Source organism: Festucalex cinctus, chromosome 15, assembly GCF_051991245.1.
Source record: "Festucalex cinctus isolate MCC-2025b chromosome 15, RoL_Fcin_1.0, whole genome shotgun sequence".
Lineage (NCBI taxonomy): Eukaryota > Metazoa > Chordata > Actinopteri > Syngnathiformes > Syngnathidae > Festucalex > Festucalex cinctus.
In genome coordinates this window covers 5,345,789-5,368,417 of record NC_135425.1, presented here as the reverse complement: position 1 = coordinate 5,368,417, position 22,629 = coordinate 5,345,789, and the positions used below count along the sequence as shown (strand labels likewise).

The 22,629-nt window shown below is 43.6% G+C and overlaps 1 protein-coding gene across 1 annotated transcript in view; it reads left to right on the top strand.

Moving 5' to 3' along the window:
• Positions 1-22,629, top strand: part of derl2 (derlin 2) — a 65,457-nt gene that overhangs the window by 30,116 nt on the left and 12,712 nt on the right. The window contains exons 2-3 of the mRNA XM_077497320.1: positions 10,600-10,665; positions 18,115-18,188. Coding sequence (XP_077353446.1) covers positions 10,600-10,665; positions 18,115-18,188 — 140 coding nt within the window. The remainder of the gene's footprint in view (positions 1-10,599; positions 10,666-18,114; positions 18,189-22,629) is intronic.

Genomic DNA, 22,629 nt, shown 5'->3' with positions numbered 1-22,629 from the left:
ATTCTTTTAGTTTCCACCACTCAAATTGTTCACTGGCTTCACACCGATCCAAACGTATGTACGTTTCCATTTTGTTTTATTCATTTTTGATTGCCCCTTTGGACAATAAAAGTAAACATTGTGCAATGAGTACAACAAGCGATGATGTGTATATACACTTTTACAAAAAAATACCAATCAGGGCAACTCATTGCCTAAAAATAAATAAGGACGCTGATTTTTGCAGGTCTTAACAATCACCAAAATCCGTTGAGCTTGACAGACACTGGCAAAAAAAATATTCTACATGTAAACGTTTATTATGCCATTTTCAAAGAAATTTTGCTTCCAATATGCCAGTACCCCAACGTGCCAGTACCCCAACGTGCAAGTACCCCAACGTGCAAGGACCCCAACGTGGCCCGGGCTGCGAGGGCCCTTTATAGCTGCTCGCAGCTCTAGTTATTAGGGCCCGAGCAGCGACCGCTGCGAGGTCCCTATTGTTTTTCGTTCGAATTATTATTATTATTATTATTATTATTATTATTATTCTCCGTAAACAATCGCATTTTTGAGTACCTAAACATTCACGAAAACTCACCAAACTTTGCACACTCCTCAGGCCCGGCGAAAAATTTGATATTATGAAGTCGTCATAACAACGCGATCTATAGCGCCCCCTAGCGTAGAAAAATAAAAACCAAGCCTGGCACGTTTGAGCTAGAGCAACGAAAATTGGCAGGCACGTGTAGCACCCCGAGACGCACAAAAAAGTCTATTGGGACCATGTAGCTAAAATGTACAGGAAATGAGCTATGAATTTTTTTATGTCCAATTTTGGCCTATTTTGGCACATTCACTGTGGTCATGCTTTTTCCCCCTCTGCAAACATTTTTCATCCAATTCACATCAAACTTGGCATTTATCATCTCAAGACCTGAGAGAACAACTGGGCAAAAAGTCTTGCCTTTTCGAAATACTATATGATGGGGGCGGGGCATCAAATATTGTCTTTAAAATTTCATTTGTCCAGAAAGAGCAAATGCTTAATAACTCCCATGTTCAAGCTCCAAAAAATCTCAAACTTCTCAGGCAACGTAATAGTCACGGCCTGAAAACATCTATATGATAAAATTCAGTTATACATATAGCGCCACCTAGTGGTGACAATAAATGTCATACTTTACGTTTTTAGCTACTGCGCTGAGCTCGTTGAAGGGATCCAGTTGAAAGTTGGTCAGAAAAGCCTTAAGATGTTGATCATGCCCAACACCGAATATTGTAACTTTTCGCCAAAGGGCGTGGCCGCTACGGTGCCGCAAAGTCTGAAGATTTTTCGTGACAATAAAAGCTGCATGAACTTGACCGAGATGATCCTATCTTCTCAAAATTTCACACATTTGATGAGAGTCCAGCCCTAAAGACATCTTCGAACTTATATTTCATCTTACTGATAGCGCCACCTAGTGGCAATTTTTTTTCTTACGAATTTTCTTGTAAATTTTTTCTCCAAACACGTTAACTGGACCAACCTCATATTTGCTCAGATGAGGGTTTCGGCCTTCATGATGTCACAACACGAAGTTTGTGAGTTTTCGCGAATCGCTGTGGGCGTGGCTAAGCACTGTTCGCCAAGAAAACAACGCCAGTTTTGAGGGTCTAAACATGCGCAGAAACTCATGAAACTTGGCACACACATCTGGCCTGGTAAAATGAACAATATTTTATTGTTGATTGTGCTATTTTTACAAAAATGACTCAATAGCGCCCCCTAGAATTTTTTAACGAAGCAGCCCCGATTGTACGTTTAAGCAAGATCTACGAAAATTTTTACGTGTATGAGGGAACCAAAGACCTACAAAAAAGTCTCTTGGACCCATATGCTAAAATGAACAGGAAGTGAGCTACGAATTTTTGAATGTCCCATTTTTTACGATTTTTGCACATTTTCAGAGGGCATACTTTTGCCCACTTCTCCTACACGTTTTATCCGACTGACTTATGACTTGACCTGGACGATGCCAAGACCTGAGCCAACAACAGACGGAAAAATCTTTTCTTTTGGAAATACTATATGATGAGGGCGGGGCATCAAAATTTGTGTTTCGCACTGAAAAAGGATATGCTTAATAACTCCCCGATACATGCTCCAAAAAATCCCAAACTTGACATGTATGTTTATCGTCAAGGCCTGAAGGTATCTCTATGACAACATGCAGTTATATATGCAGCGCCACCTAGCCCTTGAGGCATGAAAAAAAAATACCCCACTTACGGTATTTTGTACAAAAAATGTAAACTCATTCTAAGTGTGATAACTAAGTCATTTAGGAATATTCTTTTACCTTCCACCACTCAAAATATTCACTGGCATCAGACCTAACCAAACATACATATTTTTGTTATTTAGTTTTATGTATTTTTGATAGCCTCTATGGACATTAAAAGCAATATCGTGAATGAAGGCTATGCTTAATAACTCCCAGGTACATGCTCCAAAAAATCCCATATTTGAAATGTATATTTAGAGTCAAGGCCTGAAGGTATCTCTATGACAAAATTCAGTTATAAATACAGCGCCACCTAGTCCTAGAGGCATAAAAAAAATGCCTCACTTACGGTATTTTTGCAAAAATTGTAAACTCATTGTAAGTGTGATAACTAAGTCATTTATGAATATTCTTTTACTTTCCACCACTCAATATGTTCACTGGTATCAGACCGATCCAAACATACGTATTTTTTATTTAGTTTTATTTTATTTTTTTATCGCCTCTATGGACAATAAAAGCAACATTGTGCAATGAGTACGAGCGATGATGTGTGTATATATACTTTTACGAAAAATACCAATCAGAGCAACTCATTGCCTAAAAATAAAAAAAAAAAGCTGATTTTTGCAGATCTTAACAATCACCAAAACCCATTGAGCTTGACACACTCATCACACCTGGCAAAAAATAAAAAATAAATTTTCGAAATACTATATGATGAAGGCGGGGCATCAAAATTTGTGTTTCGCACTGAAAAAGGATATGCTTAATAACTCCCCGGTACATGCTCCAAAAAATCCCAAACTTGACATGTATGTTTATCGTCAAGGCCTGAAGCTATCTCTATGACAACATTCAGTTATATATGCAGCGCCACCTAGCCCTTGAGGCATAAAAAAAAAATACCCCACATACGGTATTTTGTAAAAAAAATGTAAACTCATTCTAAGTGTGATAACTAAGTCATTTATGAATATTCTTTTAGTTTCCACCACTCAAAATGTTCACTGGCATCAGACTTATCCAAACATATATATATTTTTCATTTATTTTTGATAGCCTCTGTGGACATTAAAAGCAATATCGTGAATGAAGGATATGCTTAATAACTCCACGGTACATGCTCCAAAAAAAATCCCACACTTGACATGTATGCTTATAATCAAGGCCTGAAGGTATCTCGATGACAACATTCAGTTATAAATACAGCGCCACCTAGCCCTTGAGGCTAATATAAAAAAAAAAAAACCCACATACGGTATTTTGTACAAAAAATGTAAACTCATTCTAAGTGTGATGACTAAGTCATTTATGAATATTCTTTTAGTTTCCACCACTCAAATTGTTCACTGGCTTCACACCGATCCAAACGTATGTACGTTTCCATTTTGTTTTATTCATTTTTGATTGCCCCTTTGGACAATAAAAGTAACATTGTGCAATGAGTACAACGAGCGATGATGTATATATACACTTTTACAAAAAATACCAATCAGGGCAACTCATTTCCTAAAAATAAAAAAGGACGCTGATTTTTGCAGGTCTTAACAATCCCCAAAACCCGTTGAGCTTGACACACACTGGCAAAAAAAATATTCTACATGTAAACGTTTATTATGCCATTTTCAAAGAAATTTTGCTTCCAATATGCCAGTACCCCAACGTGCCAGTACCCTAACGTGCAAGTACCCCAAGGTGCAAGGACTCCAACGTGGCCCGGGCTGCGAGGGCCCTTTATAGCTGCTCGCAGCTCTAGTTTCTTTTATCTTTTCTGTTTTTTTTACACAAGAGTATAGAGAAAGCTTTGACATGCAGCTTGACAGAAAGTGGTGGCTTCAAAGAATGGTAGTTACAGTATTAGGTTTCATGTTTTGAAAACGGCCAGCAGGTGACAGCAGAGTATGAGCAATCAGCCAAGGCCATGTTACAAAACAAGCTCTTTTTTCCAGATTCAACCAAGAATGTGAATAATGACAGCATTTAATTTGTCGGACTATATTGTTTATAACAATTAATTGCAAGTACAATTAAAAGGGTAAAATTTACATGTTTAACTTCTAGAGCTCAATTAGCTCGATTAGGTCACTTCCTGTTTCCTGCTAGCATAGCAAAGCAGTAGCCTGATGCAGCTCGACTTCACGCAAGTTGCCGATACTAAAGTGAGTTAATTAAGTGAAATGGGTGTGCGTTTGTTATTTAACTACAAGTTACTAAATAATTACTAGTAATACTACTACAAGTAATACTGTTTCTACTACTACTACTATTACTACTACTACTACTACTATTACTAGTAATTAATAGGTAATTACAATGTAATTTTCACGGAATTTCTTTTTATTTCCTTCATTAGCATTGTGTTATTAGCAGTCAGCTTAGCATTCAGCTATTAGCATTCGGCTTTCAGCATCCCACGTAATTTCTTCAGAAATTGCACTTAGTCTAGTTTAAATAATGCTCTTGAACTTTGCTTTGAAACATTTTTTTTTTAACTCAATAATTGACTTGTATCTTTTCAAGTCATTACCAAAATGATTTCACAAATGAACACCTCTTACAGAAACACACATTTGTTCTTATTTTGATTTTTTTTTTTTTTGTAGACACTTGTACCCCTTATTGTCACGTTTCAGTTTGGTTGGGTTTGAGTTTTTGTTATATTTTGGTGAGTGTTGGTTGTCTGGTGTTCTTGTGTGTTTTTCCTCCAGTCTCGTTAGCATTAACCTTGTCCACCTGCTTGTCTTCCCTTCCCCGTGTGTGTTGCTGATTGGTTCCCCCTGCCTGCTGTGTCTCCCAGGTGTGTTTTGTTCGTGTCATTAGTGTTGGTATAAGGGAGTGGTGTTTGTCTCACACGGTTGTGGGAGCATTGTTAAATGTTGCATGTTGAATGTTTGAATGTTATTCGTTACATGTTGCATGTTAGAGGTTATACGCTATATGTTAGTCTTCCAAGTCATCCACGCCAAGTCTTCCTAGTCATCCACGCCAAGTCTTCCAAGTCATCCACGCCAAGTCTTCCTAGTCATCCACGCCAAGTCTTCCAAGTCATCCACGCCAAGTCTTCCAAGTCATCCACGCCAAGTCTTCCAAGTCATCCACGCCAAGTCTTCCTAGTCATCCACGCCAAGTCTTCCAAGTCATCCACACAAAGTCTTCCAAGTCATCCACGCCAAGTCTTCCAAGTCATCCACGCCAAGTCTTCCAAGTCATCCACGCCAAGTCTTCCTAGTCATCCACGCCAAGTCTTCCTAGTCATCCACGCCAAGTCTTCCTAGTCATCCACGCCAAGTCTTCCTCGTCATCCACGCCAAGTCTTCCAAGTCATCCACGCCAAGTCTTCCAAGTCATCCACGCCACGCCAAGTATCAGCATCTGTCCACGCCAAGTCTCCGCATCTGTGCACGCCAAGTCTCCGCATCTGTGCACGCCAAGTCTCCGCATCTGTGCACGCCAAGTCTCCGCATCTGTGCACGCCAAGTCTCCGCATCTGTGCACGCCAAGTCTCCGCATCTGTGCACGCCAAGTCTCCGCATCTGTCCACGCCAAGTCTCCGCATCTGTCCACGCTAAGTCAGTCCAGGTTCGCCATGCCAGTTCTGGCCCCCTTCGTCATGCCAGTTCTTCCCCCCTTCGTCATGCCAGTTCTCCCCCCGTTCGTCACGCCAAGTCCATCCACGTTTCACACTGTCAATAAAGTTATTCTAGTTGCTGTCATTCCTCTTCTCCCTGCCTGTTTTTTCTGCCTCTGGGTCCATCCACCACACCCCCACCATAACAGAATGCTCCCACCAACCCGGACCCTGCGGAAGCCTCTAGTCCCCGCCGGCCTCTAGTCCCCGTTCTGGCTCCCCACCGGCCTCTAGTCCCCGTTCCGGCTCCCAGTCGGCCTCTCGCTCGGCCTCTCGTCCCCGTCCCGGCGCTCCGCCAGGTCCAGGCCCTCGTCCCGGCGCCTCTGCAGCCCTTGAATGCTACGCCTGTGCCGCTGCTGCCACTTCAGCCCCTGGCCTCTCTGCCTGTGCCGCTGCTGCCGCTTCAGCCCCTGGCCACTACGCCACTGCCGCCCCAGGACGCTTCGCCTGTGCCGCTGCCGCCGCAGCACCTGGCCGCTTCGCCAGTGCCGCTGCCGCTGCAGTCCCTGGCCAATTCGCCAGTGCCAATACCGCCGCTGGCCGCTTCGCCTGTGCCGCTGCCGCCGCAGCCCCTGGACGATTCGCCTGTGCCTCTTCAGCCCCTGGCCGCTTCACCAGTGCCGCCACTGGACACTGCGCCTGTGCCGCTGCCGCCCCTGGACAATTCGCCTGTGCCGCTGCCGCCCCTGGCCGTTTCGCCTGTGCCGCTGCAGCCCCTGGCGTCTCAGGTCCCCTTGTTGCGGCCAATTGGCGTCTCAGGTCCCTTCGTCACGGCAAAGTTGCCGCCTTCTCCAGCTGCCTCGTCTTTGCCCCAGCCCAAGTCTCAAGCTTCCTCGTCTCTGCCCCAGCCCAAGTCTCAAGCTTCCTCGGCTCTGCCCCAGCCCAAGTCTCCAGCTTCCTCGGCTCTGCCCCAGCCCAAGTCTCCAGCTTCCTCGTCTCAGCCCCAGCCCAAGTCTCCAGCTTCCTCGTCTCAGCCCCAGCCCAAGTCTCCAGCTTCCTCGTCTCAGCCCCAGCCCAAGTCTCCAGCTTCCTCGTCTCAGCCCCAGCCCAAGTCTCCAGCTTCCTCGTCTCAGCCCCAGCCCAAGTCTCCAGCTTCCTCGGCTCTGCCCCAGCCCAAGTCTCCAGCTTCCTCGGCTCTGCCCCAGCCCAAGTCTCCAGCTTCCTCGTCTCAGCCCCAGCCCAAGTCTCCAGCTTCCTCGTCTCAGCCCCAGCCCAAGTCTCCAGCTTCCTCGTCTCAGCCCCAGCCCAAGTCTCCAGCTTCCTCGTCTCAGCCCCAGCCCAAGTCTCCAGCTTCCTCGTCTCAGCCCCAGCCCAAGTCTCCAGCTTCCTCGTCTCAGCCCCAGCCCAAGTCTCCAGCTTCCTCGTCTCAGCCCCAGCCCAAGTCTCCAGCTTCCTCGTCTCAGCCCCAGCCCAAGTCTCAAGCTTCCTCGTCTCAGCCCCAGCCCAAGTCTCAAGCTTCCTCGTCTCAGCCCCAGCCCAAGTCTCAAGCTTCCTCGTCTCAGCCCCAGCCCAAGTCTCAAGCTTCCTCGTCTCAGCCCCAGCCCAAGTCTCAAGTTTTTTCGTCCCTTCTGCCACAGTCTCCGGGCCTGGGGTCCGCCCCAAGCAGTGAGGTCACGGTGGCCGATCCGGGACCTAGCGCCAGGCGGCGCAGAAGACGGGCCTACCGCGGGGACCGGCCCTTGGGGGAGCCACCCCACTTTCAGCCCTCTGAGCCGATGATTATGCCTCCTCCTGGGGGGAGTTTATGGCTTTGTGAGAGGCCGTGTTTCTCCCCCTTGTGTCCTCCTATTCCTACCCTGGTTGAGGGCTATTGTGCTTTCGTTACCGTCCCCGCCCTCCCCGTTTTGGCTTGTTTTTGTTTTGGGGACGTCCGGGAGCCGTCCCTTGGGGGTGGTGTACTGTCACGTTTGGTTGGGGTTGAGTTTTTGTTATATTTTGGTGAGTGTTGGTTGTCTGGTGTTCTTGTGTGTTTTTCCTCCAGTCTCGTTAGCATTAACCTTGTCCACCTGCTTGTGTCTTCCCTTCCCCGTGTGTGTTGCTGATTGGTTCCCCCTGCCTGCTGTGTCTCCCAGGTGTGTCCTGTTAGTGTCATTAGTGTTGGCATAAGGGAGTGGTGTTTGTCTCACGCGGTTGTGGGAGCATTGTTAATGTTGCATGTTGAATGTTTGAATGTTATTCGTTGCACGTTGCATGTTAGAGGTTATACGCTATATGTTAGTCTTCCAAGTCATCCACGCCAAGTCTTCCAAGTCATCCACGCCAAGTCTTTCTAGTCATCCACGCCAAGTCTTCCTAGTCATCCACGCCAAGTCTTCCAAGTCATCCACGCCAAGTCTTCCAAGTCATCCACGCCAAGTCTTCCAAGTCATCCACGCCAAGTCTTCCGAGTCATCCACGCCAAGTCTTCCGAGTCATCCACGCCAAGTCTTCCGAGTCATCCACGCCAAGTCTTCCGAGTCATCCACTCCAAGTCTTCCGAGTCATCCACGCCAAGTCTTCCGAGTCATCCACGCCAAGTCTTCCGAGTCATCCACTCCAAGTCTTCCGAGTCATCCACGCCAAGTCTTCCGAGTCATCCACGCCAAGTCTTCCTAGTCATCCACGCCAAGTCTTCCTAGTCATCCACGCCAAGTCTTCCTAGTCATCCACGCCAAGTCTTCCTAGTCATCCACGCCACGCCAAGTATCAGCATCTCGCCACGCCAAGTATCAGCATCTCGCCACGCCAAGTATCAGCATCTCGCCACGCCAAGTATCAGCATCTCGCCACGCCAAGTATCAGCATCTCGTCACGCCAAGTCTCAGCATCTGTGCACGGCAAGTCTCAGCATCTGTGCACGCCAAGTCTCCGCATCTGTGCGCGCCAAGTCTCCGCATCTGTGCGCGCCAAGTCTCCGCATCTGTGCACGCCAAGTCTCCGCATCTGTGCACGCCAAGTCTCCGCACCTGTGCACGCCAAGTCTCCGCACCTGTGCACGCCAAGTCTCCGGACCTGTCCACGCCAAGTCTCCGCACCTGTCCACGCCAAGTCTCCGCACCTGTCCACGCCAAGTCTCCGCACCTGTCCACGCCAAGTCTCCGCACCTGTCCACGCCAAGTCTCCGCACCTGTCCACGCCAAGTCTCCGCACCTGTCCACGCCAAGTCTCCGCACCTGTCCACGCTAAGTCTCCGCACCTGTCCACGCCAAGTCTCCGCACCTGTCCACGCCAAGTCTCCGCACCTGTCCACGCTAAGTCAGTCCAGGTTCGCCATGCCAGCTCTGGCCCCATTCGTCATGCCAGTTCTTCCCCCGTTCGTCATGCCAGTTCTCCCCCTGTTCGTCATGCCAAGTCCATCCACGTTTCACACTGTCAATAAAGTTATTATAGTTGCTGTCATTCCTCTTCTCCCTGCCTTTTTTTTCCGCCTCTGGGTCCATCCACCACACCCCCACCATAACACTTATGTCATAAGGACTCTTTCTAATTTCAAATGGCTTCTGAATACTGTGGCAGAGTAGATTGTTGTAAGCGTTATACATTATTTGTGCTATTACTGTACTTAACTCGTACATGCACAGTATTTTAAGTTAATGCTTTAAAGCTACATGGCAATGGTTCTGTTTAACCAAACAGTATCATTGTTTGTTATTCACTTCTAATAAAGGGGTGAATGTTGAAGTACATGGAATTTATTGCTTATTTTCTATTTTTACCGTGGTATCGAAATGGCATCGAGAATCGTGGAATTTCAGTGGTATCGGCATCGACTACTACCGCAACGATATATTGCCGTATCGTTTTTTTGAGCACACCCCTAATGCACAGGATTCAAACGAGTTATCAGCTTTGAAATAACAAACACAAATGCACTCTATACTGAAAATACCATAAAATACCACATAATGCTATACCCTCTATATTCCACAGTCTTGGCACTTCAAAGCCTTCTTTCTCTCTGTACTTGCCACAAGTGTACCTGCCAAGGAGGGTAGTCTTCTGTCGGAGGAGTTGTTTGACGAGTGCCAGAGATGTGAAGAAATTATCCGTCGTCACAGTTCTCTCTTTGTCCAGAAATAGCTCCATAAGCTTCATCAACACGTCTTCCCCCACTCTGACCCCGTTGGGGTCTTTCACACAGAACTTTATCCAAAACTTGTCTGGTTTTGATGGAATATATTGGATAAAAGCGCAGCGAGACTTTGTTCGGAACAGCTGTTCTTCTATGGTGATTGTATGACAAAATGCAGTTTGCCACACCTCCAAACATCAGAGATTAGGCAAACCTGTCAGTCTCAGATCGTCCATTACGCGTGTCCTTATCATCGAAGCGTAGGTGTCTCACGTTTCACCGACAAAATCACTATTGTGGGTCTGACGTCACTTTAGTTCCATTGACCAAAATCTATGGGGAAAGCTTTGTCGAAAGTTTCACTGTTTCAGAGGAAAATAGTTTGCTGACAAGCACAGGTTAAGTTAAAAAAAAAAAAAAAAAAAAAAAAAAAAAAGTGGTACCGGACAAGAAGCGGAAAGGACTTTTCTGGTCTGAATACACCCTTAATGTGTTTTAGGTTTTTTATGCAAATTATTTTGATGTAAATATTAACTTTAATAGGGAAATTTGACTTAAGTTAGAACGTGACTCCGACATAACTCGAGGACTCCCTGTATTAATGGGTCTTACAGATAAAGTTCAAGTTTGAAGTTCATTGAAGACATGTTTGTTTTTTTTCCTTCCAGCAACTAGAGATCATCACACCTTTTCAACTATACTTCAATCCAGATTTGATCCTAAGAAACTACCAAGTGAGTAATCAAAGTTGAATCATGCTTATTCTTGGTATAATTTCAAGATAACGTGTAATGTGAAAACCGGATGCAAATGTTACTGTATTTCTGCAAATATTCCAGTTTTAAAAGTGGAAGAGATAAGATGTCAACACATTTGGGAAAAGCAGTGTTTCAGCTGTGTGTATTGAAATTTTTAAGAATCTGTAATGTGTGTAATTCCATCTATAGTTCAGACTTCGGCAAAGTACAGCCAAATCCTGCTTATGCCTATTTTCTGGCTCTCGCCAAGTTTTTATGAAGTCAAAATACCACATGAATTATTTATGCAGCACTTTAATTTTGAAAGCGTGTGTAGTTGTACAAGTGAGAGAGAGGAGCGACTCACAAATGTGACAATGCCAACTGTTGCTGTACAGCAGGCTTCCCCAATCTTGGTCCTCGAGGGCCAGACTACTGCAGTTTTAAATGTTTCCGTCCTCCAACACATCTGATTGTAAAGATCGGGACTGTTAACATGCTTCTGCAAAGCTTGCTGAAGAGCTGATTATATGAATCAGGTGTGTTGGGGGACGCAAACATTTAAAACTTTCAGGACTCCGGCCTTCGAAGACCAGGATTGTGCCCCGAAATGCACACAGGCTATATTGACTTGTAAATACAATAGTGTAGTGTCCCTCGTGTATTACTTGGGGTGGGGTGGTGGGACAAAACTAACAAAAAAATGTTAACCCATCACATTTTCATTTTTTCATGACGCCAGAAGCATTTGAGATATCACATCCATGATAAGTTATCAATAATACACTTATCACAGGCCACATCAAATGGCAAATAATCTTTTAATTGAGACAAAATTCCATCCATCCATTTTCTGAAACGCTTACTCCTCACAAGGGTCGCGGAGATGCTGGAGCCTATCCCAGCTGGCTTTGGGCAGTAGGCGGGGTACCATCCACACTCACAAGCACACCTAAGGACAATTCGGAGCGCCCAATTAACCTGCCATGCATGTCTTGGGAATGTGGGAGGAGACCAGAGTACCAGGAGGAGACCCACGGAGGCACGGGGAGAGCATGCAAACGCCACCCAGGAAGGTTGGAGCCTGGACTCGATGTAAAATTACAAGACTATAATAATTTTTTAAGAACATAAGACCGAGCTAAAACTATAAAAAGAACTCCGGGACAATAGAACATAAAATTAATCTATATGCCGATGATATATTACTCTATTTAGAAGAACCTGCTATCTCGCTAGGGGAAGCATTTAAATTAATAACTAAATTCTCTCACTTATCAGATTACTCTATTAACTGGACAAAATCAACATTATTACCTATTACAGAAAATTCATGGAATCCTACAAGTCAGGATCCACACTACTCCTTTCCTACAGGTAATTTAAAATACTTAGGTGTTAAAATTTCACCTAAGTTAACTGAATTAACTTCTTTAAATTTTTCACCATTATTGGATAGTATCCGTAGTGACCTGGAGCGCTGGAATAATCTTCCGATCTCTTTAATAGGACGGATAGCTACTATAAAAATGAAAGTTTTACCAAAGATTAATTATTTATTTTCAATGATTCCATTTAAACCTACGTTTAACTGGTTCCAATCGCTGGACTCTGCTATCATAAAATTCTATTGGAATAAAAAAAAAAGCCAAAATTAGTCTATCTACTCTTCAGGAAAGTAAATCTAAAGGAGGTTTAGAGGCACCAAACTTTATGTACTATTATTTAGCTAATCAACTACAATATCTTGTGCTATGGACACAACCCAACAGAGATACTAACTGTTGGTTGGAATTGGAGCAGAAGGATTGTAATAATCTTAGACTGTCAGATTTACTCTTTATTACAAAATCAATAAGACGACATAATTGTTTTAAAAACCCAATGATAGCCGCCACCATGACTGCCTGGTGGAAGGCATTAGAAATTACAAACTCCCAATTGGCGCCCTGTGGGCTCTCTCCCATTTGGCATAACCCCGACTTTCAACTTAATAATCAGTCGTTCCATTTAAGCCTATGGGAGCAGAAAGGAATTACACACCTTCATCATCTTTTCTCAGATAATAAGTTTATATCGTATACAAACTTGGTCCAGAAATATGAAATAAAAAAGGGAAATTTCTTACATTATCTGCAAGTTAAAAATATGGTTAAGAAACAAATCCCAACACTTCAGGATACGCTCCAACTTGCCTGTCTTAGCTAAAGATATTATAAAGCTTTCTCCAACAACAATAAAGAAAATATCAAAAATATATAAGTTATTTTTATACACAAATAAAACGTATTTACCGACTTTAAAATGGGAAAAAGACTTGTCTATAGTTCCGGAACCAGACTTTTGGACCCAAATCTGTGAAAATGTATTTAAAATGACCAAACAGACAAATTTGCAACTTATCCAATATAAGATACTTCATAGAACATATATTACACAATATATGATGAAAAAAATGGGACTCTCTGATTCCGACATTTGTCTCCAGTGCTCACAAAACACTGCCGATACTTATCTTCATGCTTTATGGTCATGTACTCCAGTGCTGCATTTCTGGACTAAAATCTTGGAAAAGCTCGCTGATATATTAAACTGTAGGCTTCCTTTATCTCCAAGATTGTGTTTACTAGGTGACTTAACAATAACTGAGCTACCATGTAAACAATCTCAATCTATATTTATAGCCCTTACTATTGCTAAAAAAATAATCCTTGTCAATTGGAAAAATAAACAATCTCTAAATATCGACCACTGGTTAAACTTACTAATAAATTATATCTCAATGGAAAAAATCTCTGCCTTAAATAAAAATCAAGTATCAAGATTTAAACAAATATGGTCTATGTACATAGAATATTTTAATCTCAATTTGGCAACTTAATCCTGCCAAGATTCTGCCTGTTAACGAGAGCCACCACATCGTTACAACTTCTGTTTTCGCTGCTTCTGTATTTGGTATTTTGTATCTGATTGTTTTTATTTTTATATAGTCAGGAACCTAGTTGCTGCTAGTGGGCTCGAGCATACCACACTATACGACACTATACTCATTAACTCCTTAAGATCTATTTCTAGTGGGCACTAAGCATCAACACTTGGTGTTACTGCATGCTAATTAGTCAATTTTCTTGACGCCGTCCCCTGTGGTCGGGCGGGGGTGGTTCTGCCCCCCCCCCCCCCCGTTGTCTGCTCGGTGGCGGTTGCGTCTTGGCCGCTCCCTGGGCCCCCTGTGGGGTGCGGTGTTGGGGTGCTTCCCCTGGTGCCCGGGGCGGTGCCGTCCCGGCGCGGTCCGCTGCTCCGTGCCCGGCGGCGCGGTTCGGGGTGGGTGGGCCTCCGGTGTGCCCCGTGGTTCCCTCTCCCCTCCCCCTTCCTCCCCCCCGTCGCCTCTCCCTCCTCCTCCCGCCCATCCTCCTCTGCCTCCCGGTCCCTTTTCCCTTGTCGCCCTCCCTCCTCCCCCCCCCCCTCCTGCCCTGCAGCCGCCCTTTCGCCTTCTTGTCGTCTTCTCCCCGCTTCAGACCCCCCCCCCCCCCCGCCCCCCACCCCTTCCCTGTCTGCCCTGCGGCCCCTCCCCCTCCCTCTCCCTGGGCCTGGGGCTCCCGGCCCGGGCGTCGGGCTCCGGGGGCCGGGCGAGGGTTTGGGGCCTGCCCCACTCCGGTAGAACTCCTGGCGCCCCGGGCGGGCTCCGGTGGCCGGTGGGCTGTCCGGTAGCCCTGCTGCGCTGGCTGTCCGCCCATTGTGGTGCCGGGTGGATGAGGTGGGGGGCGGGTGGGGGTGGGGGTGCTGGGGGGCGGGCGTGCCACCTACACCCGCCGGGTTGGGTGAGGCCCCGCTGGTCGCTCCTCTTACTCACTTCACTAGCTTGCACTATACACTTTGTAAATATACACATAGGGCACACAACACATTTCTTGGTGGGGTGGGGAAGGGTGGAAACACCGTCTTCACCCTTCAACTCCCCTCCAATTTTAATGCACCTCACGTCCAAGGGGAGGGGTGAGTTGGGGCGGGGAGCCATCAGAGGGGATGGACTGCAGTGCCTGGCAGCGCTGTGGTCCCCCCCATTTGTAGGTATGGGTGGGTGGGGGGTTGGGTGCTGGGGGTCGGGGTGTGTTCGGGGGTTTGGGGGTCGGGGGTGGTGGGGCCTGGGTCGTGGTGGATGGCGGGTTTGGGTGGGGTGCGGGGGGGTCGTGGGGTGATGGGGGCTGGGGACCGGTGGGGCGCTGTGGGGGCCCGCTGGGCCTCGTTCTGCGGCCTTGGGCTCGGGGGTGTGGGCCGGGGCTGGGGCGGGGGTGTTCCGGGTGTCTGGGTCGGCTCGCCGACCGGTGTCCGCTCGGGTGGCTTGGGGGTGGCCTTGGTGCTGCCGCAGCCTGGGGATTCCGAGGGGGGGGGGGGGGAGTGCTCGCTTTGCTGGACCGCGGTTGACGGCTTCTTTCTTTGGTGGTGGTCCTTATGCATGCCAGATCCGTCGCACCAGCATCTACTGAAACTCAACAGAAGTACCCTCTCCCTCCCACAGCCCCTTGAATCAGTTGGTGCTGGTGTCTGTGGTTCTCACTTTGCTTTATCTATCCTTCCCTCCTTCCTCTCTTTAGTTTTTCCTCTGGTCACTTGAGATCTTAATTTATTAGAAGTATGAGGTTTCTGGGGTTGGCATAAGACTCTGGTTTTGTAACCACGTAGGAGGGGTCTTGTTGGTGCTGGACTTCACTTTGATGGATTGGATGTACTGGCTTCTATGGATCTCACTCTGCCTTATCGATCCTTCCCTCCTTCCTCTCTTTAGTTTTTCCTCTGGTCTCTTGAGATCTCGCTAAATTTGCTGGAATTTAGAGGCTTCCGGGGTTGGCGTAAGACTTTGATTTTGTAATCATGGGGAAGGCAGGAAGTGTTTGGTCGGTGCTGGATTTCACTTTGATTTACCTTTCTTTTCTCTTTATTTCTTTTTTTTTCTGACCTTTTCTCTGGTCTCCTGACCATTTAAACCTCACGACTCTGGCAAGATTCTGAAGTACCTGGTTAAGGCGAAGGGTAATGGGATATTTATAAGGTTTTAGGTGAATGAATGAGTATAAATTTATACGTATTTGCACGCACGCACACGCACGCGCACGCACGCGCACGCACGCACGCAAACGCACACATACACACACAAAAAAAAAAAAAAAAAAAAAAAAAAAGCAATGATGACATGACGTTGAATCGGTAAGACTACCGAATGAACAATTCTGAGCTCTTTAAAAAAAAAAAAAAAAAAAAAAAAAGAGCAATGATGACAAGACGTTGAATCGGTAAGACTACCGAATGAACAATTCTGAGCTCTTAAAAAAAAAAAAAAAAAAAAAAAAAAACACCTATAAAAAGAAAATACTAAAAGAATAAAAAAGAGAAGAAGAAAAATACAAAATGCTAAATGTTCAAAACATAAATAATGAATCAACCCAAAAAAACAGGAAACCGAAGATTTTGTTTGACATAAAATTAAAGCTAAGATAAATAAAATAAATGCATACAATAAAACTTAGGTAAAAGCTACATTAAAAGATATATCTTGAGCCTGTTCTTAAAAACAGGAACATTCTCTACAGCTAGGGGCGGGGAATATGGTAATGTCATATCGCGATTCTTTAAAAATAAAATCACGATCTCGATTTTTATCACAGTTCTTTTTTTTTACATATATTTTTAGACTAATCTGCACATTTCTGAACATTTTTGTAAAATTTAAAACATTTCAAATTTATATAAAACCCTAAAAGAAAAAAGAAAACACACAGTTTAAGCCAACTAAGCTTTCTGAACAGGTTTTAATTGAAATAGTGCCTCCCAGACTACAGGAGGCAGTAAAGCGTGCCAACGGTGTATGAACAGCGCTTAACACCACAATAGAAGTTGAAAATATTTTTTCCTCAATGAACTATCGATAAAAACAGTTTGGGATGGGTTAGCAAAGTAAATAAAACATAGATTGGGAAGTAGAAAACATTGTTCACCAAAGCGTTTGCTCGTGCGACTGCGTAGTTTACAAATTGTCATAGGTGCGTGTGTAGTCAATGTGGACGCGTCGCAGAGGGACGGGGATGCTGAAATTGCGTCATTTCGCATTGTGGAGTTGTGCAGAGCATTAAGACACTTACAAACCAATATTAATACCTATGAATACACAGGGAACCAATGCAAAGCTTTTTAAATTGGTGTAATATGCTCTTGTTTACTTCAAGGAGTGAAAAACAAAAAACAACTTGTATGTGTCAGACCCGTATCGGGAGGAGTGAGTCTCTATGGTAGGGGTGGACGAAATGACGATAATAGATTGTTAAGAACTTTAATGTGTTGACAATCTCATAAAGCTGAGAACTCTCAGAACTCTTTGTACTCGTCTGAGCACTGGCGGAGCATGCATGATGTAGAAAAATCTTTAACATAAAAATGTTAAACTCCACAATGCACCTTTAAAGCCAGAAAAAGGGTGGAATTGTGAATTTTAAAAATGGTTTGTGGAATATTTAAACATTTAAATGATCTACCTACAAGAAGCGAAGATTCCATAATTTTTGCCAGTAGTTGTGTAGAAAAATTGATGCATGCAGTGCACCCACTGCATGTAAAAAGCATACACACTCATGTTAAAATGCCCGGTTTTCGTGATATTAAAATAGTCAGAGATTAATCATTTTAAAGAAAATTCCACCATTGATGGGACCTATAACCTGTACAACTCGATAGAAAAAAAAAAATCTTTAACAGACTGGAAGTATGAATAAACAACTAAAGTAATGTGGTTGCAGAAGTGTGCACACCCTCTTAACTGGGGTTTGGGGTGTGCTCAGACTTATTACGTTCAAATTCAACGCACACCTGCCAGAATGTTAAGTATAATTAGTGTTGGGCGGTATTACAGTGATACGGTATCCCGAGGTGTCTAGAAATAGCAATGATGTCACTTTCAATACCGTCCTTTAAAAAAAAAAAAAAAAAAAAAAACTACAGAGCGTTAGGATCTAATATGATATTAAATATATTTACGTATATATATATATTTTTTTTACTTTATTATATTACCTCGACACTGCGATTGGCTGACAACCAGTTGAGGGTGTACCCCGCCTACTGCCCGAAGCCGGCTGGCATATTCTCCAGCGACCCCGCAGCCCTTGTGAGGATTAAGTGGTTCAGAAAATAGATGGGTGGATGGATATTATCTCTACCTTATTTATTACCTTTCTACATTTTGCATAAAAACTGTTATTTGCTTAATATGGAACAACTTCATTCAATATTTTTTCTTTAATTTAGCTCAGTTCTAAAACTAATTTTTAAACATACATTATCAGAGATTGGGTGATATAATTAGACGGGAAAACATGCAAAAATCTTCACCTGAAAAACGTACGAAATGTATGCAATGTGTTGTTTCTAGTGTGTAACCTCTCTTTCTTCTTTTTATAGGTATGGCGACTAATAACAAACTTCCTATTTTTTGGTCCCATTGGCTTCAATTTTCTGTTCAATATGATATTTTTGTATCCTTCTCAGTTTTCAGTACAACTATATTGTCAAACCCATAATGCAATTAATTTAAAATCTTTGGTTCTTCCTTCCCATCTTTGTTAGAATTATTTAGGGAATTGAGCTGTTAGATACCTTTGTGTCCAATCAGGATATTTATCTGTGTTTTCAATTCAAGCATTCATCCATCTATTCGCTAACTTGCTTATCCTGTTTGGAGTTATGGGATCCTATAACCTGGCCAAAGCCAGATTAATAATTGTGATTCACTCAAGGGAGTTCTCCACAACATCAATCTAGGACTGCTCCCCGGTGAGTTGGTCGGGAAAGGCGGGACATTCTGTACAATACTTCAAGCTGATTGGACGACGCGTCCTCTTGTACACGTCTACCTAAATTTTGTTTTGACCAATCACCGCAGCGGAAGAAAACGTCTTCATTCTCGTCGTAGGGGAAAAACAAAACAAACATCTTTGACAGCTTAAAATGCACAAAGTGCCTCTCGCTTTCAACAAGGAAACGGTGAGTAATTCTACGAGAACATAATTAATTGCAAGGTTCATTCGGCCATTTTAGGTTTGTTTGTTTCCCATGGTGTCGGCGCTTCCTGGTTTCGTCACGGCTGCATATCAAGCCCCCACACAAGACCACGTTGTGATTGGTCTGTACAAAACACGTACAGATCAGTGAAAATCAGCGGACTCAGTACAAATCCAAGATCTATTTTCTGGAGTTTGTGAACTCGCAAATACAGCGAGAATTCAGCTTGCAGAGCAAGGTTAGGGAGCCTATCCCAGGTGAAAGACTTTTGAGTGATTGTCAGTTAAGTCCCCATATCTCACTAAGCGGCGCAGCCTTTCAAGGGTGTGTGAATGTAGCAAGTGTTGCTCTTTTGGCAGGCTTAGTTCAATGGTTCTCAAACCCTCTTGAGTCTTGATGCTCGTTTTTCTTGTCACTTTTTTTAACTTTTTTTTTATTTTTTTTATTTTTTTTATTACTATAACGTAATTCAATTACTCAGTTACTCTTTTGAGCAAGTAATGGGTAGGGGTGGGAATCTCTGACATGAGGCCGATTCGATATGTATCTCGATACACAGGTTGCGATTCGATTGAAAAACGATATCTTTCAGAACAGAACGGTTCGATACGGTTCGATTAAGTTTGGGAACGATACAATTTTCTATTCGATACGATTCATTTCAATATTCAAAACTTATAGTGACATTTGTTGCTTGTAGACGTTAATCTTAAAATACCACAAATTTTTACAGTATCTTCAAACGTGTTAAAAAACAACAACAAAAATGTCTTCTATATTTTTATATATTGAATCAATTATTTAAATAGACCGCAACAAAGGGCTGGGCGATATGGACTAAAAAATGTATCAGTTTAAATATTTTATTAGTCGTTATTGACAGTTATAATTGTTTGTTTGTTTTTAATCCAAAATAAGGATCAGGAAAACAAATGGCTGATAATTTAATTTGAAATATAAATATTTAACCTTTAAAAAGACACCAACACAATAAAACAGAATATGTGCACAGTGTGAAGTATTTCAGAAACTTAATAAATTTAAGACATGAAATAAACCTACCGTCCAGGCAAAAGAAATATGAAGCCACCTTATGGAACAATAAATCTATCAAACACATTTAACCACTTAATATATCCAAAACTATTGCCAAAAGTGCCCTTCCCTTTTTATCAACATTTGTGTAATTTCTTTTGCCATCACAATCATTTTTGGTTAATATATGATGTTTTTTTTTATTTTTTATTTATTTATTTATTTTTAGCTGAGACACGATGATGACCACGTAATCACAACTGTTCATGTTTTGTTTTTTTGGGGTGGGGGGGCTGTCGTTTGATGACGTAATTGCGGGCACGTCTCAGTTCTCCTATCTGCTGCTCATGCTAGTTGTGTACATTGATGCTTGCAGTGTGCTTTTACCTTAGCTGGTGTGTTGGCTGTGGGACATACCTGTGAAGTTTGAATCCATGCATTGGATCGCCACGGAAGTTATTGAATTCTTTTGGGTCACGGGCGGTACCAATTCTTTGGGCTCGCGCGCAGTACCAACACCAGGACATACAAGTGCACCGAGAGGACTCGATAGCCATGGGAAATACCGAGATGTACAGCACGGGCTTCTTCTAACTGTCTCCAGTTGCATGTTGTTACTCGTTGTGGCGCGTGCGCGTGCACACTATCCCGTGAGGTGTCGCGAGCCCGCCATTGACGGTGGGCAGACCCCCCAAAATGGTGCGTAAAGTCTTTGCATTATGTTTACAACATCCGGGGAATGAAACGTCTCTGAGCGCTACTTTGCTAGCTGTCTGTAAACAGAAGTAGCTTGAATAGTGATGCTACTGAAACGTAAACAAAACAAGTGGAGCACGGCGCAGAACTCTTGCTATTGTTATGAAAACCATAAAGCCTCACTCACAACTGATTCACAGCCATGCGATATCCGGTCCACAGCTTTACAAGCAATGTATCTTAAGGATTCTCGGCGGATTTTGTATCGGTTGACGAGTCTGCTACCGATACGGTCGTTTAGCTCCCCTTGACGAACGATGATCCGGTCAATCGCTTTTTTGTCCCACCCCTAGTAATGGGTAACTATAGACCCCTTCAAAGTTTGTAAACAATGTGACGCAATTTAAAGGGCGGGGCTTAGCTGGAGGCAAAAACCCCTCAGTGGCGTGTGGTTCTAACACCAGTCAGCATATTTTCACAGAAAGTTCTCGTCAGAATGGACGCGGAAAACGGCCATTTGAGTTAATATGTGAGTAAACTGACTCCCCACGACCGTGAATGTTACTTTAAAAAGTTAACCCTGACTGATGGGACGATATTTACTGACCCCTCTGCACTCACGCACTGGATAGATAATTTAACGGGACTTCAGTCCTCTTTGTAAATCTCACTGGAACGACACCAAACAAAAGTTCCAGCATCATCACCTTGTCACCTTGTCATCACTGTAGATAACCTTCATCCAGTCATCCACAGTCCATGATTGCCTCTCCTTAAGCCAAGTCTTGTTCTTTTTTTTTTTTTAAGCGTCAATGATGGTTTCCTTTTAGCTTTCCTGTATGCAAATCCCATTTCCTTTAAGCGATTTTGCAGAGTTCTGTCACATACATTGAATCCAGCTTCCTCCCATTTCTTCTTCATTTGTCTTGTGCATTTTCTGTTTTCAAGACAAATGGCCTTTAGTTGTCTTGACGCTTAGATGTCTTCCTTGGTCTACCAGTACGCTTGACTTTAACAACCTTCCCATGTTGTTTGTACTTGGTCCAGATCTTTGATACAGAATGACTGTGAAGTTCACAGTCAGCTGTATCAAAGATATCAGCCCACATCTTTGGCAACCATACGTGTAGAGTTACCTTCTTCAAGAAGTTTGATAATCCTGTCTTTGGTCTCAAGAGACATCTCCGTTGTTTGAGCCATGATTCTTGCCAATCCACTTGATCCAGCAGCCCTCCAAGGTGTGATAACTGCACTATTTTTAACTGCCGACTAACGAGCAGATGTAATTTGAGGCAGGTACCCAATTCAGGAAAGGAAATTGACAGGGTGTGTCCTTATTTTCTGCTCAAAATGGAGTGATTCCATATTTGTTTCCACAGAATGGAGTGATTCCTAATTTATTTCCCTCCACTTGCTCTATGAAAGTAACATTTACTGACCAGCACAATGTTTTTTCTTCATTTACTTTAGTGTTTCTGAAAGCCAAGATTTTGCACTTTGGAATGACCTTACGACTGTGTCATGCTTTTTATCTGAGTTTGATCAACAGAATAAAACATCTGAGTGAGTGCTCGTCCAAGACAGGTGATTACATACTTTTTGCTAGGGGTTGTAATGTATATTTTTACGGTTCTTTTTAACAAACAAGAAAAAATACATAGTATGTATATAAACCCTAAAATTTAAAAGTAATATTTAAACAACAAAAATACAGTACCCCCCCCATTTTGATTAGAATATGGTTCCACCTTAGTACATCGCTCCCTCCCACCTACACTGTTGAGACGTTGTGTCCAAGCAGAGCACGCTGATCGTCCTCTAGCGGTACCCCTCTAGTGACTGTCTAGTTGAGTGAAATTGTAAGTTCCTCACTTCTACCAGGATATATGAAAGGTTTATTACTCAATCAACACGTTATTTTCATGACTTGTCTGCTTTTTTATTTTATTTTTATTTTTATTTTTTTATTTTTTTTTATTTGCTTTTGCAGTCATGCTACTTGGTAGTTGGCTGAAGTTTCCCCCAAAGCTAGGAAACGTTGCATGTGCTCAGACTGAAGGCTTATGCCACTGTAATTTTTGAGTGGAATGAGGCAACCAAGTGTTAATATTAATGTCTCTATTCTGCTGCTATTGGCTATCTTAAAGCAGCTATATGGAAGATTTAAAATTTAAAATCGCTACT